Genomic DNA, 18481 nt, shown 5'->3' on the forward strand with positions numbered 1-18481 from the left:
AATCAACGCGAATTAGGAACTTCCAGCCTACTCCTCTTTCCACAGCCCACGCTGTCTTTTACACCTCCCGCCCCCAACACACAACGTATTTATTAAAAAAAAAAAAAAATTCAGCCCGCAAAGACCCGGAACGCCGAGGCCGGGGGCTCCAGCAGGTATTTTTCTGCCTTAGGCCTGGGTAGGCGAGGGCCGTGCCGGGGTGGGGGAGGCCCCGCTGTGCCGGTGTGCGAGCCCCGCGCCCCCGGGAGCGCGCGCTGCGCCGGCCCGCCCTCCGTCCCCGGTGCGCGTCCCCGCCCGGCCCAGCCCCGGAGCGCGTGCCCCCGCCGCCCCCGCCCCGTGCGCGCTCTTCGCCGTCACGCGCGCGCCGCGGAGCCGCCCGGTGGAGCGGCGGTGGGCGCGCTCCGGGCGGGACGGGGGCGCGGGCGCGGGCGCGAGGCCTTCGTGCCGGGGCCGCGCGGAGGAGGCACCGGGGAGGAGCGCGCTGCGCCGCCGCCCGGCCTGCCGCCGCTCGGTGCGGGTCCGCGGGGCGCGAGGAGCGGCGAGACCGCGGCCTGGAACAAAGGGAGGCCGGCTGGGGCGGGGGCGTCGCGAGCATGGCGGACCGCAGCCTGGAAGGCATGGCGCTGCCCCTGGAGGTGCGGGCCCGGCTGGCCGAGCTGGAGCTGGAGCTGTCGGAAGGTAACAGGCCCCGCGCTCAGCCGGCCGTGCTGTCACGGGGGCCGGGGCGCGGGCGGGCGGGCGGGGGTCTCGGGGCGGTGCGAGCGCGGCCCCCGCCCTGCGGCTCCGCGTCGTCGGCCGCGGCCCCGGCGCCGGGGCCCTGGGGAGCCGGACGGGGCCGCGGGGCCGGGGGCGCAGGACGGGGCCGCGGGGCTCGGGGCGCAGCCGGGGCGCAGGACGGGGCCGCGGGGCCCGGGGCGCAGCCGGGACGCAGGACGGGCCGCGGGGCCGGGGCGGCCTCGCGCGCGGCCTGGCGGACGGGGCCGTGTCCTTGGTGCGCGTCCGAGCGCTGCCCACCGCGGCCGGGCCGGGGGCGGTTCCGCGTTGCGCGGCCTGAGGCTCCGCGGGCCTCGTTCTAATGCGAAACTTGTCTTTGGACTTGAGGTTTGACCGCCGGTGTCCGAGGCATCCTGGCTGGACCGGGATAGTACTACTATTGTTCCCGTCCGCTGGGATGCGAAGGTTGGGTGAAATTGGAAAGCCTCCTCCCTCAGGCCAGGGTCTGTGGCGCGTTCCCATCGTCCCATACTTAGAATTTGTGACAGATTTGCCACAGTGATTTCATGGAGTGTTATATACGGTTTCTTATTTGCTCTTAATGGTGGGATCATGTGCTCAGCTGTCATAAGTTTCAGATCGGATTTTGCTATGTCTTAAAAAAAAAACAACCCACTGAAGTTCCGAAATGTTGAATGTTTAATATAGATTTAGAATTCACCCAGCTCACCCTGGGAAGGCCACTAATACACTGAGGGGTGGGGATAGGCCGGCTTGTCTCGAATTTATATTTGGAGCAGTTTAGTGGTGAACTTGTATGTGTGTGTGTGTAACGGTTTTGTGGGGCTGGCAGCCAGAAAGTAAATTCATTCGTGCCAGTTTTCATCAGCAGGGAGAAGCTGGTGTTGACCGTATGGTTTCCTTTTTAACACTTTCAGGGCGAAGAAGGGGGTACAGGTGGGGGCCTGGGGTGAAGTGTCTTTTCAGATGTCACAGACTGGAGATGTTTCTGTTTCACATTTGGGGTTCTGCAGGGTTCTGTAATGCTCAACTGTCCCATAGGAGGAGACCGTTTCCTGGACTCTGTGCTCAACAGACACTGTTCTGAAGGGTTGTAGATGATGAGGGTGTTGCTGGTACCTCAGTGCAGTGCCCAGCTGGGCGAACAGTACTTAGGTTTACACTGGTGGATAAGGTGTGCAGTGTGGACAGATTGCTTGGAGGGATGAAGTGCCCATTGGAAAATATTTGCCCAAGTTCTTTGATTTTGTCAATGTTCACATGGGTTTTTCTCCCTCACTTTACAGGCCCCCGTAGCTGTGCACCACAGTTGTGTTATTTACAACACCGTATCATTCATGCATTCTCTCCAGACAAGCACTTCTGCTATGTCTGTATTATACTGGTGTTAAGTGTCAGTACCCTACCTGTGTTGGCAAAGCGGGAAGCTGTCTGAACTCACCAGGAGCCCTCCACCTCCCCCATCGGTCTGGGATGGGCTCACATTTGCTTCTGCACATCTGGGACAGTGCGTGGTCCCTGGTGGGAGTGCCTGCTTGTGGACGTGGACACTCACCTGCTAGATTGCACTCACCTGTCACCATCAGTCACTCCTAGAATGTGTCCCTGTTGTCCAGGGGATGGCAAACCACTTTAGACCAAGGTGTGCTTAGCCTAGTTCTCTGTGAATTTCTTGTGTCCCTACAGATTTTTAAAAAGGGTTTAATGAGTTTCTTATTGAGTGTCTGGGCAGAGAAAGGGGTGTGTGTTTGCATATGGGAATCACATTATTGTTTTTCTCTCTCTCTAAACTCTGCTAGGCCTGGCTGCCTCACCCAAGAGTAAGAGTCAGAGGGTTGTTGCTTTGGCCACCCAGCCTCAGCCCACATCTCCCCGCTTTAGCTGTGTCATCTTTGACTTGCTTTGTCCATGCTGAGTCGATTGGGTCTCTCTTTCAGGTCATTTGGAATTTTGTGTCTTGTGACTACGTAGAGTCGTTTTACTGTCTTAAATTAGATGAATCAACTTGTTTTCCAGTATTGCTTAATAGCAACCAAAGAATGGAGGGATCAGAAATCTGTGCCTCTTTACATTTTAGAACTTAAAATCCCCCAACATAGCCACTTTCAAAGTGAAAAGTTAAAACAGCTTTTAATGCCCAGTTATTTAAGCATATTGCTTTCATATTTTATCTTCAATCAGGATTCATGTGGAGAGAATTCTTTAAATTAGTCTTCATCGTTTTATTAAAATATCAGAACATACTGTGGAAACGTGTGGACGTTCCAGTGCTCACTTCCTACAAAGGAGCATGGGAAAACAATTCCATTTTAAGCACATAATGTAGGTTGAAAAAAGAGTAGACTCCTCTTTCAAAGTTCCTATATGGCCTGCCAGCTGTTAATGGTTGTATATCTTATCTAGATTAGTAGATGCCGGTCCAGTTTTGGTTTGCACTGTCTGCTCGTGCTGCTACAGACACTTAGGTTATTTTATTTTATGGGTCACTGTTTGGTAGAGGGTTGCAGATTGACTTCTTGGCTGCAGAAGTCAGATTTTCACTTTCCTGCCCTGCTGGTTGCCTCCTCTTTTCTTTCCACTGTCTGTTGCTACCCAATGCTTCCCTCTTGGGGGAAAACTGGGCTGCTCTCCCTGCAGATCTGGTGCCAGCAAAGAACAGGAGATTTCTGTGGGGAGATGTGGTGGCTGCCCCTCCTGTGGGCAGTAATGGCCTCCAATCCACGGGTCCGGGTAAAGTCTTTGGTGTGGAGCCAGGGGTTGTCGGTCTGGTGAATTCTTGGGACTCAACGTGAAATGGAGAGGAAGCCAGTGAGCTGGCTGGTTGCTGGGTGCCAGGTGGGGTAGCGGTGGCTCTTTTCTTCACAAACTTCCCTGAATCATTTTTTTCTTCCCTTCCCTTCCCTTCATTCTTGCCTTTTGGAATCATGCATTTTTCTATTTGGCTTTCAGAGGGCCCCCAAGTAGTTTCATTAATATGTAAATAGACATTATTTGGCTTAAGGAAAAACTTTAAATGGAAACACTGGCAAAGCAGAGAGGAAACAAAATTTCTCAATAAAGACAGACTCATGTCTTATTTAAAAAAAAAATCAGTTGTTGATTGAACTTCAGCAATAAGTTTCTGTGTTAACTGACGGCTTGTGTCCTGGGCTGTACACACCCTGGACTTGCACCTGTAGACGATATCATCCCACTGTTTCAGGAGTGGTTGAATTCTTATTTTGGTAGGACTTTGGGAAATTGCCTCGTGATGTATGTAGCCTGTGAAAACTGTTTGGTGTTTGCAGAAGAGAAGCCCGTTAGCTTTCTACTTTGTGGCTTTTGAATTGTGAGTGTGTTTACTAACTTCCTAACTCTTGCTTATGGGAGTTACTCAGTTTGTAAGGTACAGAATTACTGCAACTATTAGTTATGTTCTGTACGCGAGTCCAACTTAACATTTTCTAGTAAGTGTGAAACTACTCAAGGAAGGAGGTGCATGCTGTCGTTCTTTGTGTTGATCAAGGAACCAGTGATTTTTTAAATTGCAGGTGAGCAATTCACATGCAGCTGGCATAATCCTGTCACCAGAGTAAAATCTTAAAGAGATGGCCAGTTGGAAGGTTTGTAGATTTGGGTGTGTGTGGCATTTTCAGGGCTTCCAGCACAATATAGCAGATACGCTTAGCTCTAGAACGTCAGTTCTGTCCCCATCAGCCCCTGTGCTTTTCTTGGAGGTCCCTGTGGCTGCAGAGGTGGCCGCCCAAACTGAAGCCTGGGACCACCTTCCAGGGTCCGGGAGAGGAGACCTGCTGTCTCTAATGCAACCCAAATGTTCTCATTGAAAGGAAATAGTGGACTCTGGAAAGCAAATGTGTGAAAAAATACTTTCTTCTAGAGTCTTGTTGATAATTTGTTGTCATTGGGAGGGGAGGAGGGAAGGGGTCAGCAGATTCAGGGAATAGCTGAGCCACTCCACCGGGGATCAGACCTCACCGTTGTTAAGAAAACCTGTTCGCTCTGTCACATCGTCTCAACGCTGCCCCCAGTAGCTGTACATCCTGTTCACTCTGTCACATCGTCTCAAAGCTGCCCCCAGTAGCTGTACGTATTGTGGTGAATGAAATGGACTACTTGGCTTGATAAATCTAAAAGATGGTTATCTGAATTAAAAATATGTACAAAATGGCAGCATTGATATGTGTGGGATGTGAAATGTGTGGACTTGAATTTTAAGAGTTATTCAGAGTTATGAAAATAGTTAAATTTGAATGTTCTTTTCTTGATGAATAAATATAGATGTCAAATTTAGCCAGGAAATTAAAGGCACACATTAGAGGCACTGATGTGTAAGGTTGCTCCCAATGCTCAAAAGATCTTTGTGGTGCTGTAGTCATGCTCAGAGCTGAATGCTGTGAGGTCACAGCTGTAACAACGACTCTATTTTGTTTCATTCTGGGCCCACTGGCTTTATATTCTTGTTATGGTTTGGAGGCTACAAGCTGTTGGATGATATGAGTCACTTTTTGCCTTCCTCCTCCCAGCCTTTTTCACATGGGTTGTCTCTTTTTTTAGAGCTGATTTTTTTCTTTTAAAGCAGTGATTTATGGGATGAGTTGTAGCGTTCTTCTGAATTGCAAAGAGAATGTATTGGATAATCTTCATTTTGATGTCATGTATATAGACTGACTCACCAGTTCAAATCCTAGTCATATTAAGATTCTCATAATTACTCAGGTACCTGACTAAAAGCAGATGCTCACCTGCAGTTATTGGCTTGGTTTCGCACATCATTGTTTATCCTGGTACACGGAAGGCACCTCAGGGGATGCGATGGGCTCTGGCCACTGTTTACTGTTCCTGTTCTCCGGTCTCTCCGTTTGTATGCCTCTACTTTCAATGTTGCCCGTGTTCATTTTCCTTCTTTCACGAGCTTTTCGTGTGCCCTACGAAAGTTACCTACTATCATTGCCAGTGCTGTGTTCTGCTGAGGGGGTCAAAACCTTGTCACGTCTCAAAAGAAGCAGTTGCATCCGTTTGTTCTTGATAATAAATAATGCTCTCAAAGGGGAGGATCTAATTGAGAACCCCAGCTGGGGGGGTAAGAACATAGGTGTCAGGTTTGTACGTATATGGCACTTTCTTCAGGACCCAGCAGGGTGTTAATGTTCATAAGCCCTTAAGACAAATAAAGTGGGAAAGGCTAAGATATTGAGCTGTAAAAGTCAACATGACAAGCAGCCTTCTTTTGTGGGGTGGGGGGCTGGGGAGGTTGCTCTTTAGTTCTCTTGCTGTTGAATGTCGTGGAGAATGAAATGTGCTCTCTGTGCTGAGAATCACAAATTGAGGTGGTTCTTTACCAAATGCTTCGTGCAGTAGGTTTAAAAAATCCGGGAAAAAACGACCAAAGATAGCGAGGACTGAGAGATTCTGTGATTGATAGTGGGTTAAATAGATCTTTTTCTTCTGGGCTGCTGGTTTTAAATATTTTTTTTTTTTTTTTTTGCTTATTAAGTTGGAAACTCTTTCTGTGTCCTCATGAAAAGATTGAAGACTGCGGGTCAGATCCAAACTAGTTCTGTCGGCACCAGCGAGAGCAATTCCTTAGATATTTGTCTGCAATTATGCACAATTAATTTTTTTTTTTTACTGAATTATCTGGTTAGTCAAGTCACATATTCTATTTTTTTAATTAGAGGAATACTCTAACATTTTAAAATTATGAAGTTAAAAAACTCATATGTAAATATGTCCCCTCTTTGTTGTGGGCGGCTTCACACCCACCAGCCTCAGGTCTGAGCCTCTGGCCAAGGAGGAAGGCAGTTCCCTGCTGGACACTCGGTCCTGAGTGTCTAATTAAAACCAGAAAAGTGAGTCTCTCATGTTCTGACCATGTGTCTTACCAGTGCAGCTTGCCATGTGTCAGGAGTTTATAAAACATGTTAAGCTTTAGTGGGGAGAGGCCCACGCATCTCAGTTTCCACGCGGCAGGTCTTAATCCGCCGTCGTGGCTTTGTTCCTGCCACTCCCTCGAGTTGGCAGAGCCACATGTCCGGACCACTTCACTCTCGGGAAGAACACAGACCTCCACATCGAGCCCTGTCCCCTTCCTGGCTAAGCCCAGAGTCATGTCCCTGTGAAGATGCAGGTGGCGTGGGTCTAGCTGACTAGCTCTCTAAGGAAGCGCTTCCTGGCCAGTTTACCTGAAATGAAAACAGAAATGTAAACTGTGTTGTTACTAATTAACCTTATCAGGAGATTCTGGGTCTTTATGAATAAAGTAGATAAATGGAGATTACATGCTTTATTGCAAATAGAGCACATCCAGTTATGTCAGTGTCACAATACCTGACAAAATATAGCTTATAAACCTTCACAGAAGGATAAGAGCAGTCGCAGAGCCTGATGCTGTCAGGGGACAGGAAGGGGTGAAATCTGGAGTTGGCCAGTTGCTTTAGGAAGGACAGGTTCACTCTGGAGCCATCGGTCTGAGGGGCTGGATTTGGTGCAGTGGGCACTGAAAGCACAAAAATCCGTGTTTAACTTGTGCGTGACCTTCTTCTGTGCTTCTTGAACCTCTTTGGGTCTTTTTCTAAATCCTGTTTGGAGATTTGTGTGAAGATCTTGAGATTCTCATGTGAGTGTCCACTGAGAAGTCTTTCTATGGATTTTCCTACGTTGGGAGGGCCTGTCCGGGGCTCTGCAGTCGTGGCATCACCCCGGATAAGGCTCTCCCAGTTTTGGTGTCCTCGGCTGTCAGATAGGGTTAAGAACTCTGCCTTTGGGATGGTAGTGGGGGTCAGCGAGGCAGAGTCACAGTATCTGCTCCGTAAACATCCAGCCCTGCAGTTTCCCTCTGAGGTGCTGTCACTGGGACAGAGTTCCCTGCCCTCCCGCCGCCTCCCCAGTTTATCCAGGTGATTTGAGTTACAGTGGCCTTCGGAGAAAAGCAGTGGAGAGGCGGCATAGGCCCGGGTGCGGGAAAGCACTTTCACTTTCCTGTGCTTGGAGGGTGCACCTCTTAATAGATGCTATCTGGGCACTTACCCTGTGCTAGGATAGCTTCAGAGCTGCAATGCCTCTTTTTTTTTTTTTTTTTTTAAAGATAAAACTTCCTTTCTGGTGGACTCTTTGTGTCAATATTCCTGGAATCCCTTTTTCAGCCCCTTTACTTTTCAAGAGAATAGTTGGGGAAAGGTGTCCTAGGTCAGATTCAAGTCCAGGTGTGTCCGGAAGGACGTCCTTTTAGGCTGTAATCATCGAATCTCAGGACCATGTGTGGACCTCCAATCAGAGTTGTTCCAGAGCTTCATGGAGGAAGGGCCTGACCATCTCCTGCAGTCCCCTCACCACAGTGCCCCCAGGATGAAACACAGAGCTCCACCGCTGTGACTGTGGGAATTGTCCTCCTGGAGGTGTGTGTCCCCCTGCCCTCAGTGTGTGTGGAGAGGGACTGAGCTGGCTCCCCTCTCGTCATGCCCCCGTGTCCTGTCCTGAGACAAGTGCACGTAGATGCTACCCAACAGGCCACATAGGTGGGATTGCGTGAGGCTGGGCAGCTCTGAGAGGCCAGGTCAGAGCCAGGGCTCACCGTGGCAGTGGGCCCGGGACTCTGTGCCCCCCCGCCCAACACCTGTAACAGATCCTGGGCTTTTATCGTTTACGATCACCCTGGCAGTTATGTCAGTTAAGTGCCGTGTGGGTTTGTGAGTGAGTGGGATCTTTTTCTTATCGACTTTCATAAGCTGCTTCTTTTAAAATAAAAACCAGAGATAGTTTGAAGCCCCCCCTGCCCCCGCTGTGAATTTAATGGTATCACAGAAGTTATGGCTTCAGTTACGTGTAAAAACAACTTAAGAGTAACACCAAGTACTAAGGTGGAGCTGTACTTCAGGATAGCTTAAGTGAGCATCATTGGGCTTCGAAACATCTTTTGTTTTTTCTTGTTTTAATGAACGTGATGGATGCTTGAAGGCTGTTGAGATTTAGTAATATAAAGCAGTCTTTAAGGAGCTCTTTAAGCAAGGGTGCAATTCCATTAAGCTTAAGTCATTAAAATACACCTATTTAGGGACTTCTCTGGCGGTGCAGTGGTTAAGACTTAGCCTTCCAGTGCAGGGGGTGCGGGTTCAATCCCTGGTCAGGGAGCTAAGATCCCACATGCCTCCCGGCCAAAAACCAAAACATAAACAGAAACAATGTTGTAACAAGTTCAATAAAGACTTTAAAAATGGTCCACATCAAAAAATATATTAAAAAAAACCCCCAAAAACCAACCACCTACTTAAACCCAAGGAAATAGTGTATCAACTTGCCAGGGTGGAAACTTTGTTACTAATGTTACTAAGGTACATTAGAATGTACCTCATGCTTACAAGTTACTGTTGCAGTGCCTGTCCTGTAGGGAAATTCTGTCAACCTGAGACTTGGTGTCTGGGTGGGTTTTGTTGTTTCATTTTGCTTTTAGCTCAAGTGAATATAGTCTTATTGCAAATGGTGGGGCTAGGCTTCCCCCACCAAGCACAACATTGACCTGGGCCAAATGAGAAATAGCGCTTGGGGTTATTTTGCTGTTGATATCAGAGTTCAGACTTCGAGAATTTCTGTTACTTGTACATAAATTAATACGAAAAGGAAGTAGAATTCTGCCTCCCTGTTTTAGATGGTGGCGAATTATTATTTAGCTACCATACCAGTAAAGGATTTTCTAATGGCTGTTGGTATTTTAGAATTTCTTTCCTGTTATTAGGAAGATCTGGCCTGGGACACGGGGAAGAACGTAGCCTTGATTTTGCTGTTTCCTTCATGACATGTTGAATTTGACACAAATAGGATTCTGGATGAAATCTGCCCTTTATGGAAAGTGTCTAAGTAAAACAGGCTCTCTGAAAGTGTTGTACAATATTCTGTCTCCCGTGGATACAGAGGAGCAAAGCCATGGGGAAGGAACGTGGGCAGAGGTTCCTTGGATGGGCTGCCATTCCTCGGGTGATGGGCATCTGCTGTGGGGGTGCCTACCACAGATGGAAAGCTCACAGGCTGACTGTGTCATTGGGGTCATAGGGCAGGTTTGATCACTATCACTAATTCTTGAAAGATGATGTGGGGTGGGGAGCAGTATTTAGAACACTAGCATTCCTTGAAACAAAGATATGAAATAAAGCTTATACATCTCATGGTGCCTTATAGCTTTTAGCTGCTTTCATATTGACCTTTTTTTAGTCCTTTGAAAATATTTTCTAAGGAAATGACATTAGCTTCTCTGTATAGATGAGGAGACTTCAAATGATCAGAAACTCATCACGAGCCTAGAATCTTGGCTTCCCGACACATTTTCACCATCACGAGTGAACTGAACCACCGAGCTGCTTTCTTTTGAAGCATGATGGGGATCCTGTCTTCTCCTGTGAGATCAGCAGCAGGAGTTCTGTGGAGTCTTGGGTGCTCTCGGGAGTGTGGGCCGTGGGCAGCGCCCTCCCCAGCAGCCTGTTCCAAGTCAGTGAGGAAATCAGACGAATTTCCCTTGCATGTGGTTGTAACGGGTGGAGGCTTATGCTGCACGTTTTCTTAGCTGGCTGCCCCTAAACTTTGCATTTAAGATCGAATCTGTCATCTAGGGGATGAATATATGGGTGTTCTCTGTACAACTCTGTTTTCTGTATGTTTGAAATTTTTTTGTTTCTCATGGAAGATGAACATCCTTTATTTATGAAAAAAAATTTTTTTTTTGGCTGAGTTGTGTCTTCGTTGCTGCGCGCGGGCTTTCTCTAGTTGTGGCGAGTGAGGGCTACTCTTCGTTGCGGTGCGCGGGCTTCTCATTGCAGTGGCTTCTCTTGTTGGGGAGCACGGGCTCGAGGTGTGAGAGCTCAGTAGTTGTGGCTCGCGGGCTCTAGAGTTGTGGCGCATGGGCTTAGTTGCCCCGCGGCATGTGGGATCTTCCTGGACCAAGGCTCAAAGCCGTGTCCCCTGCATTGGCAGGCGGATTCTTAACCACTGCGCCACCAGGGAAGCCCCGGAACAGCATCCTTTAGAATCAGGAGGCTGGATATGATATGGCTTATCTGAAATCTTAATCGTTTTGGTCAAGAGACGATGCTGTTAGTTCTTGTGTTGTTTCTGGGAAAAATATTCTACATGAGGTTCCAGGAATAACCTCTTCAGTGTCTCTGCAAGAGTGACCTCTCTCAAAGCTCCCTGTTACTAACCAGGATGATGGCGATCATGGTTAAGCCGCCACCAATCACTTACAAGACAATCAATCTTAGGTCTTTTATGTAGAGTGCTTTTATTCCAAGTGGAGTGCCTGTCTGACCTTCTCCAGGCCTTGCAGGGATGCAGACCACGTCTAATGGATGTGAACCACCCTCATCTCTGGTCCCCAGAGAACCGGAGTCGTGTCAGTAGGAGCGGACAGTGCATAACTCAGATTTTTAAATCAGATGTTGCAAATTGATGTCTTTTTTGGCGTGAACAAAGTCTGTTATCTCTGTTTATGGGGGAGGACGCTTACATGTCTCAGGCCACCACTCACTGATTGTTCATGTGTGCTAAGCACTGCATTAGGTGTCTTACATAGATTACCTTTTTTTTTTTTTTTTCTGCGGTACGCGGGCCTCTCACTGTTGTGGCCTCTCCCGTTGCTGAGCACAGGCTCCAGACATGCAGGCTCAGCGGCCGTGGCTCACGGGCCCAGCCGCTCCGCAGCATGTGGGATCTTCCCGGACCGGGGCACGAACCCGTGTCCCCTGCATCGGCAGGTGGACTCTCAACCACTGCGCCACCAGGGAAGCCCTGTTATTTTATTTTTTGTTCCTTGAGTGGAAGCTATTTAGTGATTACTCATAATTGTGAAAATAATCTAGTGATTAGAGGATCTTGTTAGGACAAATCTATGTCTCCTTTCTTTTATGTAAATAAAAAAATCTTGATTCAGGTAAGTGTTGGCAGGAATGACCATGTATAAAGTGGATAAGATTTTTGTGTGACGTGGTCACCCTGGGATATTGTCTCAGGAATTTTCTAGAGCATCCATCTTTATTCTCACTAGTTTACACCCTTCCCGTTCCCTGATTATTTCCATTTGCACCAGAAATTTGAATACAAGTGTGTCCAAGATGGTACTTGTATGTGTGTGCATGTATCATGCCTTTTTGCTATAAGATGGACTGTTTAAATAGTGCTTTTGGACACTGACAACTTGGTCAGAAGACCGGTAGCTCCTCATTAATAAAGGTAGATGTTCTAGTATCAGGAAGCCCTGAATACATTCTGTGTTATATTAAATAAATAAATCCCAGAACAAAGATGGTTTTGTGTACTATGTATTTGCCATGATTTTCTTGTAAGAAGTGTGAATGTTTCACCCACTTATCGGAAATCCTATGACTAGCTTAAACAGAGAACATGGATTATTCTGTCTCCAGATCATTTTCATGTATTTATGATCACACCTGTTCTATTAGCTGTGAAAGCCATCAGTCTTGGCCTAGCTGGGCCTATGCTGATAGAATTAAGGGAAACAAGATCATTTCCAGCTTGTTTTAAACCTAAAGCTGCCCGTTATCTGCATAATAGCCCAATCTTTTTTTTTTTTTTGTGGTACGTGGGCCTCTCACTGTTGTGGCCTCTCCCGTTGCAGAGCACAGGCTCCAGATGCGCAGGCTCAGCAGCCATGGCTCATGGGCCCAGCCGCTCCACGGCATGTGGGATCTTCCCGGACCGGGGCATGAACCCGTGTCCCCTGCATCGGCAGGCGGACTCTCAACCACTGCGCCACCAGGGAAGCCCTAGCCCAATCTTTAAAAATGATACAATTTGACTTTTAGTGGATTATAATTAATTTGGTTATCTATGGCTGAATCATTTCACTGCATTGTGAATTAACTATTTTTTGATTTTTTCATAATATGGATCCGATCCAGAAGATGGGCTGTAGGCTCGGAGTGATAACGTTGTAACTTACACCTCTAAATGAACTTTCTATTGCCTAAATATCACCCGTTTTGTGGACTGTCTGTGGAAATTTTAATTGTTTTTTGTGGGGTTGGGCTGACCTTTCTCTGCCCCACCAATTACTCCACCCAGCCCATGTGTACTCGAACTCTGCAGGCCTGGTTCAACATTGCTTATATGCAAAATAATTAACAGAGCTCTATAAATAAGAAATCACATGTTGCCACATAAATAGTTTCCCTGTCATTTGAGTGTGGATTGTTTTTGCTCCTGTGGTGGCCCTGAGAATTCTGGCCTTTGTTTGGAAGTACCTCACATTGAGGTGGGTATGAAATGTAAAACTGATTACAGTATTATTATCACTCACAAGCGGACAACAAAGATGCTTTCATCTGAACAGCAGCTGAAAATTAGGGTGTGTTCGGTTTGGATGTTTGATGACCTTTTTGAAAAAAGCATCTGGTTTTTGTCATACTTTGAAAGCTGTGCTTATACTGTTTTCTGTGTTTTACTTAGAGTGTCTACAGTTCCTAAAGGAGATACTTGCTTATTTTAAGAGGATAAATTACTTTACAATAAAAATACTCTCTGGGGATTTAGATGGAATAGCTTTTCCATATTATTTGTTGTTCACTATTTAACACCAAATATAGTGGACTTTTAAGTGGCTGACATGCCCCACCCCCTTGCTGGTGTGTATTTAGGTGGAAGAGTGTGTGTGCGTGTGTGTGTGTGTGTGTAGGTGCAAACATACACACATATATCTAACTGATTCAATCACATTTGATTCCAAAGTTAGGGAATGTTTTTGCCACATGAGAGCTTTTGAATTGTTCTGTTCCTTAAGCATTTATTTAATTTGCAATTTATTGAGCGAGGGTCTCTTGGGAACTATGGGAGTGGCGACAGCTGTTTTTATAATCCAGGAGATAGGATGGAAGCCAGTGGGAAGCTCAGTATCGATAGACAAATAATTGAGAAGGATTTACTTCGAGGCCGTGTGCACTCAGACACTCAGTGAGTGGTCTCAGCAAGGAGGGTTCTGAGTGCCGAAGAGGGAGCGGCTGGATGCTGGGGGGCGGCCCTTCCCTCGTTGTGCCTGGAGCACCTGTGTTTGGGGTGGGCCATTCCGACCCTGCTCGCAGCCTGGCTACTCCCGGCCTGACTGCTCTGGCTGAGCTGTGGGGCTGGGGCCAGGGGCTCGGGCACTGAGCCTAGTGGAATGATGGCACCGGGACCTTTCCTGCTTCTCAAAGGCACATGTGAGTGATTGTTTTTATTTCTGCGTGTGTCCTGTCCCCCTCCCCATTTTTCCTTTGGGACCGTAGCCCGCGGCCTGGGAGCGAGCCCCCTGGCTGTTTCCAATGTGGGGAGCACAGTGCTTCTCAGGCAGACATGACTGCAGGGGTGGTTCCTGGCTGGGGGCTTCCCCTTGTCTTGTGGGCCTGGGGGAGCATGATGGGTCTGACCACGTGCCTTAGCCTAGGCACCTTCCCCCAGCCCCCCTGCCCAGACCGCAGCCAGACGGTGTCCTGGCACCCGAGGCCATGGCCCTCGCACAGCCCGGCAGCCACCCGAGGAAAGCCAGTTCAGCTTGCGACTGTCACTGCCCTTGAAACTTGCACAGGTGTGGCCAGCACGCGGATGGCCAGGCTCTGTTTTACCATCTGTTGGTTCTTTCCTGCGGAAAACAGGCAGTTTACTGCAGTCACCTGGGAGGCTGACTCCCTGCCCCAGCTCCCACCTTCTGCATGACTGACGGTCTTGGGCGGGGCAGGGGTGTGGGTCTCCAGGCAAGTCCAGGGCAGCTGGCCAACCTGTGGGACCCTGGGGCCTCTCCACCCACTTGAAGGTTATCGTACATTTCTTGGTACAAGGGTATCAGAGTGGAAGGAAAAGAAGTAGATGGTAGGAAATTCTGGTTTAGTCTTGACTCTGGGAGCATTTGGGGGTAGGAAATTGTGTCCTAGGCTTTATTTTCAACTTTCCCAGTAGGTACAAAAAGAATAGTTGCGCACAGGTGGCCGGTTTGAAGAAAAATGAAATCCAGAATTGTGTTATGTGAACTTTTATTTTAAATGCATATTACCCGCCCCCCCCCCCGCCCCATTAATGCAGAGGAGGAAGGATGCTAAGAGCTAGGCTTACCTCCCGCATCCCGCCTGGAGTTGGGGTGCACAGCAGCGATGGGGGCGGTGATGCCAGATGTCTGCCAGCCTCAGGTGGTAACTGCGGGTCCTTAAAAGTTCAAGCCCTGCGTCAAAGCTGAGGTGGAGCCCGAGCCACTGCGGAGGGAGGAAAGCGGCTTCTGTGAGGGATTTGCATCCCACTGCTGACCTGTACCAGCAGATTGTGTTCAGGGACCAGGGATGCTGAGTCCAGGGTCAGCTTTATGGACTCTTCCTGGCATTAGATCCTGTAAGAGAGAAGCTCAGCTCTTGTTTTTATTTGACTCTCACACATTTTACCCGGTTCCCGTGGTTGACGGTTTTCCAGGGAAGTGGTGTGAGGCCTGCTCAGGGCTTCCTTGAGGGAGAGGCAGAGTTTCATGGGTGGTGGGCCATCATCCCACGCCTTATCACACAGGGGTCAAGATGTAGATTCTACAGATTTTTTAGGGAAAACTCAGAATCTTCTGAACAGCTGTGTTATGTTTTTCTTCTCAAAAGCTTACTCATATACTGTAAAGTTTTCTGGAAGTTTAGAAAATATTTTCCGTACTAGATGGTATCATTAGTGGACTTGTACAATTCAAAATCTTGTTCTAGGTTACATAGTTACCATTTATCCCCTTCCCACTTTTTTTTCCCATGAAAAAAGTACCATTTAGCTTTGGAATTAAGTTAATAATGAAATAAAGGTCACAGATATGTAACATTATGTATTAAAATATGTTAAAATATATATGTATACTTTATATAAGTCATCAAAAGAAAAAAGCAAAAATAAAGATTGAGAGGACCCACTGGTATAGAAACGTTACAATGATTTTCTGTTGTATCCAGGAAACGTAACTCTTCAAAGCTCTGTGTTTACTTTTTCAACGTCAACTTCCCAGGCAGATCTGTCTTCACCAGCCCCAGAGTAAAGAGTGAAAGATGGAAAGATGATTTTGGCATTTGCCAGTCATAATTCAACAGACATTTTCTTATTAGTTGATAATTTAAAGCGTTTCACAGTTATAAAAGTTTGCTAACATACTTTTTTGGAGTTTATTACTATATGTTTCTTCAGGATTCTGTGAGAACTGTGTAACTTTTCTGCTATTCTGAATTATAATATGTTGAATTAGGAGTTGTAATTCCTCTGCCATAATGTTTATTAAAAAGTTCCCTATGTGTTTTTAGATGTATATTTGGAACAGTTTAAAATGCTTGATACACTACAGTTTTAACACATCACAAATATTATTTTAGAATATAAATTGATATTTTAAAAAATCTGTAAGTAACACTATAAAAATTGGGACAAAGATTTTAAAAAATCTGTAATTTTACAATTCAACGTAACAACAATACATTTTATGTCTCCATGTCATTTTAATTAGTCCAGAAGTATAACAGTGGTGAAACGATGTTGGTGCTGTCTAGTTTATAACAGTGTTTCACATGTATTGTTGTATTACTTTATGGGGGGGGAATCCATTAACCACATGAAACAGGTTTTTGTTCTTTCTCAGTAAAAACAAGGTTCGAGGTTAAACATCTTGTCCGGGGCTCACAGTGGGTGAAGGTGGGCTAGGACCCACACTCAGGATTGCCGACTGGATAATTTCTAGTCAAGAAGTCACAGAAGTTCAGTGGACTTTCCCAAGGCGGTCTTCCCTTTCTCCCTCCTGGAGCAAAATAAACTTGCTAGGTCCTTATGTTGCGTCATATAAAGGTTTGTCTATTACAAGGCACCATACTTTGTTAAAGAAAAAAAAGGTAGAAGAAAGTTTACATGTTAAGATGCCTCAGAATTGAACTATGTTGAAAACACAAAACTTAATCCTTTCTATTTTGGATATTAACCCCTTATCAGATAAAAGGATTGCAAATATTTTCTCTCACTCTGTAGGTTGCCTTTTTAATTCACTCATGGTTTTCCCTTGCTGTGCAGAAGCTCTTTAGATTAATGTATTCCCACTTGATTTTTGCTTATGTTGCCTGTGCTTTTGGTGTCTTATGCAAGAAATCATTGCCAAGACCTATGTCAAGGATCTTTTTTCCTCTGTCTCTTTTAGGAGTTTTATACTTTCAGGTCTTTAATCCATTTCAGGTTAATTTTTGTGAGTCGTGTAAAATGAGGTCCAGTCCATTCTTCTGCTTCAGTAAGTGGTGTTGGGAAAACTGATGGTTTTCCAGTTTTCCCAACACACTTATTGCAGAAACTGTTTTTTTTCCCCTATTGTCCTCATATAACTCAATAGCAAAACAGCAAATAATCCAATTAAAAAATGGACAAAGGACCTGAATAGACATTTTTTCAAAGAAAACATACAAAGGGCCAATGGGTACATGAAAAGGTACTCAACATGACTAATCATCAGGGAAATGCAAATCAAACCACAATGAGATATCACCTCACACCTGCCAGAATGGCCATCATCAAAAAGACAACAAATAACAAGTGTTGGTGAGGATGTGGAGAAAAGGGAACCCTCCTACACTGTTGGTGGGAATGTAAATTGGTGCAGCCACGATGGAAAACAGTATGAAGGTTCCACAAAACATTAAAAATAGAACTAGCATACCATCCAGCAGTTCCACTTCTGGGTATTTATCTGAAGAAAATGAAAACACTAACTTGAAAATGTATATACCGCCATGTTCATAGCAGCGTTATTTACAATAGTCAAGATATGGAAGCAATGTAAGTGTCCAATGACGGATACATGGATAAAGAAGATGTGGTGTGTATGTGTATACACACACACACACACACACACACACACACAATGGACTATTACTCAGCTATAAAAAGAATAGAATCCTGCTCTCTGTGACAACATGGATGGGCATTACACTAAGTGAAATTAGCCAAAAACAAATGTTGCATGGTATCATTGATAATGTGGGATCTTACCAAAAAAAGCTGATTTTATAGAAACAAAGTGGAATGGGTGGTTGCCGGGGGTGGGGAAATGGGGAGGTGCTGGTCAAAGGATACAAACTTCCAGTTTTAAGATGAGTAAGGATCTGATGTACAGTGTGGCAACTGTACTTAACAATTAGGTATCATGTACTTGAAAGTTCCTGAGAGGAGATCTTAAACTTTCTCACCACAGACACACACACACCCAGAGTTAACAACGTGAGGTGAGGGATGTGTTAATTATCTTGATCTCGGTAGTTATTCCTCAATGTATATGTATAACAAATCATCACATGTACACTTTAAATATAGATAATTATATTTGTCAGTTACACCTCGTGAAGTTGGGGCAAGGAACTTGATTCTTCGGGTCGGGCTTCTCAGCCTCGGTACAGTTGAGTTCTTTGTGTGCATCTTAAGACACTTAGTATCATCACTGCCTTCTACCCGTCTGATGCCACTAGCACCCTCACGCCCAGCAACGTTGCCCCCTGTGGAGAATCGCTGCTTTTGATGGCAGAGTGAGACATGCACTTTGCATTACTTGATTAGTAGCTGTTTCTAGTTTTTGAAAATCTAGTTGTGTGACAGACCTGGTTGAATATCGGTGTTTGGTTAGACACACATATACACCTCACTGTCCAGACCTCAGTTGGGGCACGGGTTTGTTTCACAGGAATGTGGCCCGTCTGATGCCTGGATCCTGAGGTGTTTGTGTGGCAGTGGACGTGTGTGCTTC

General features: G+C 46.3%; 1 protein-coding gene across 2 annotated transcripts in view; it reads left to right on the top strand.

Moving 5' to 3' along the window:
• Window positions 1-459: 459 nt before the first annotated feature.
• Window positions 460-18481, top strand: part of DIP2C (disco interacting protein 2 homolog C) — a 358664-nt gene continuing 340642 nt past the window's right edge. For both annotated transcript variants that reach the window (XM_030878350.2, XM_030878352.2), the window contains exon 1: window positions 460-678. In XM_030878350.2, the coding sequence (XP_030734210.1) occupies window positions 594-678 (85 nt within the window). In that variant the 5' untranslated portion in view covers window positions 460-593. The remainder of the gene's footprint in view (window positions 679-18481) is intronic.

Source organism: Globicephala melas, chromosome 2, assembly GCF_963455315.2.
Source record: "Globicephala melas chromosome 2, mGloMel1.2, whole genome shotgun sequence".
In the NCBI taxonomy this organism is placed as follows: Eukaryota; Metazoa; Chordata; class Mammalia; order Artiodactyla; family Delphinidae; genus Globicephala; species Globicephala melas.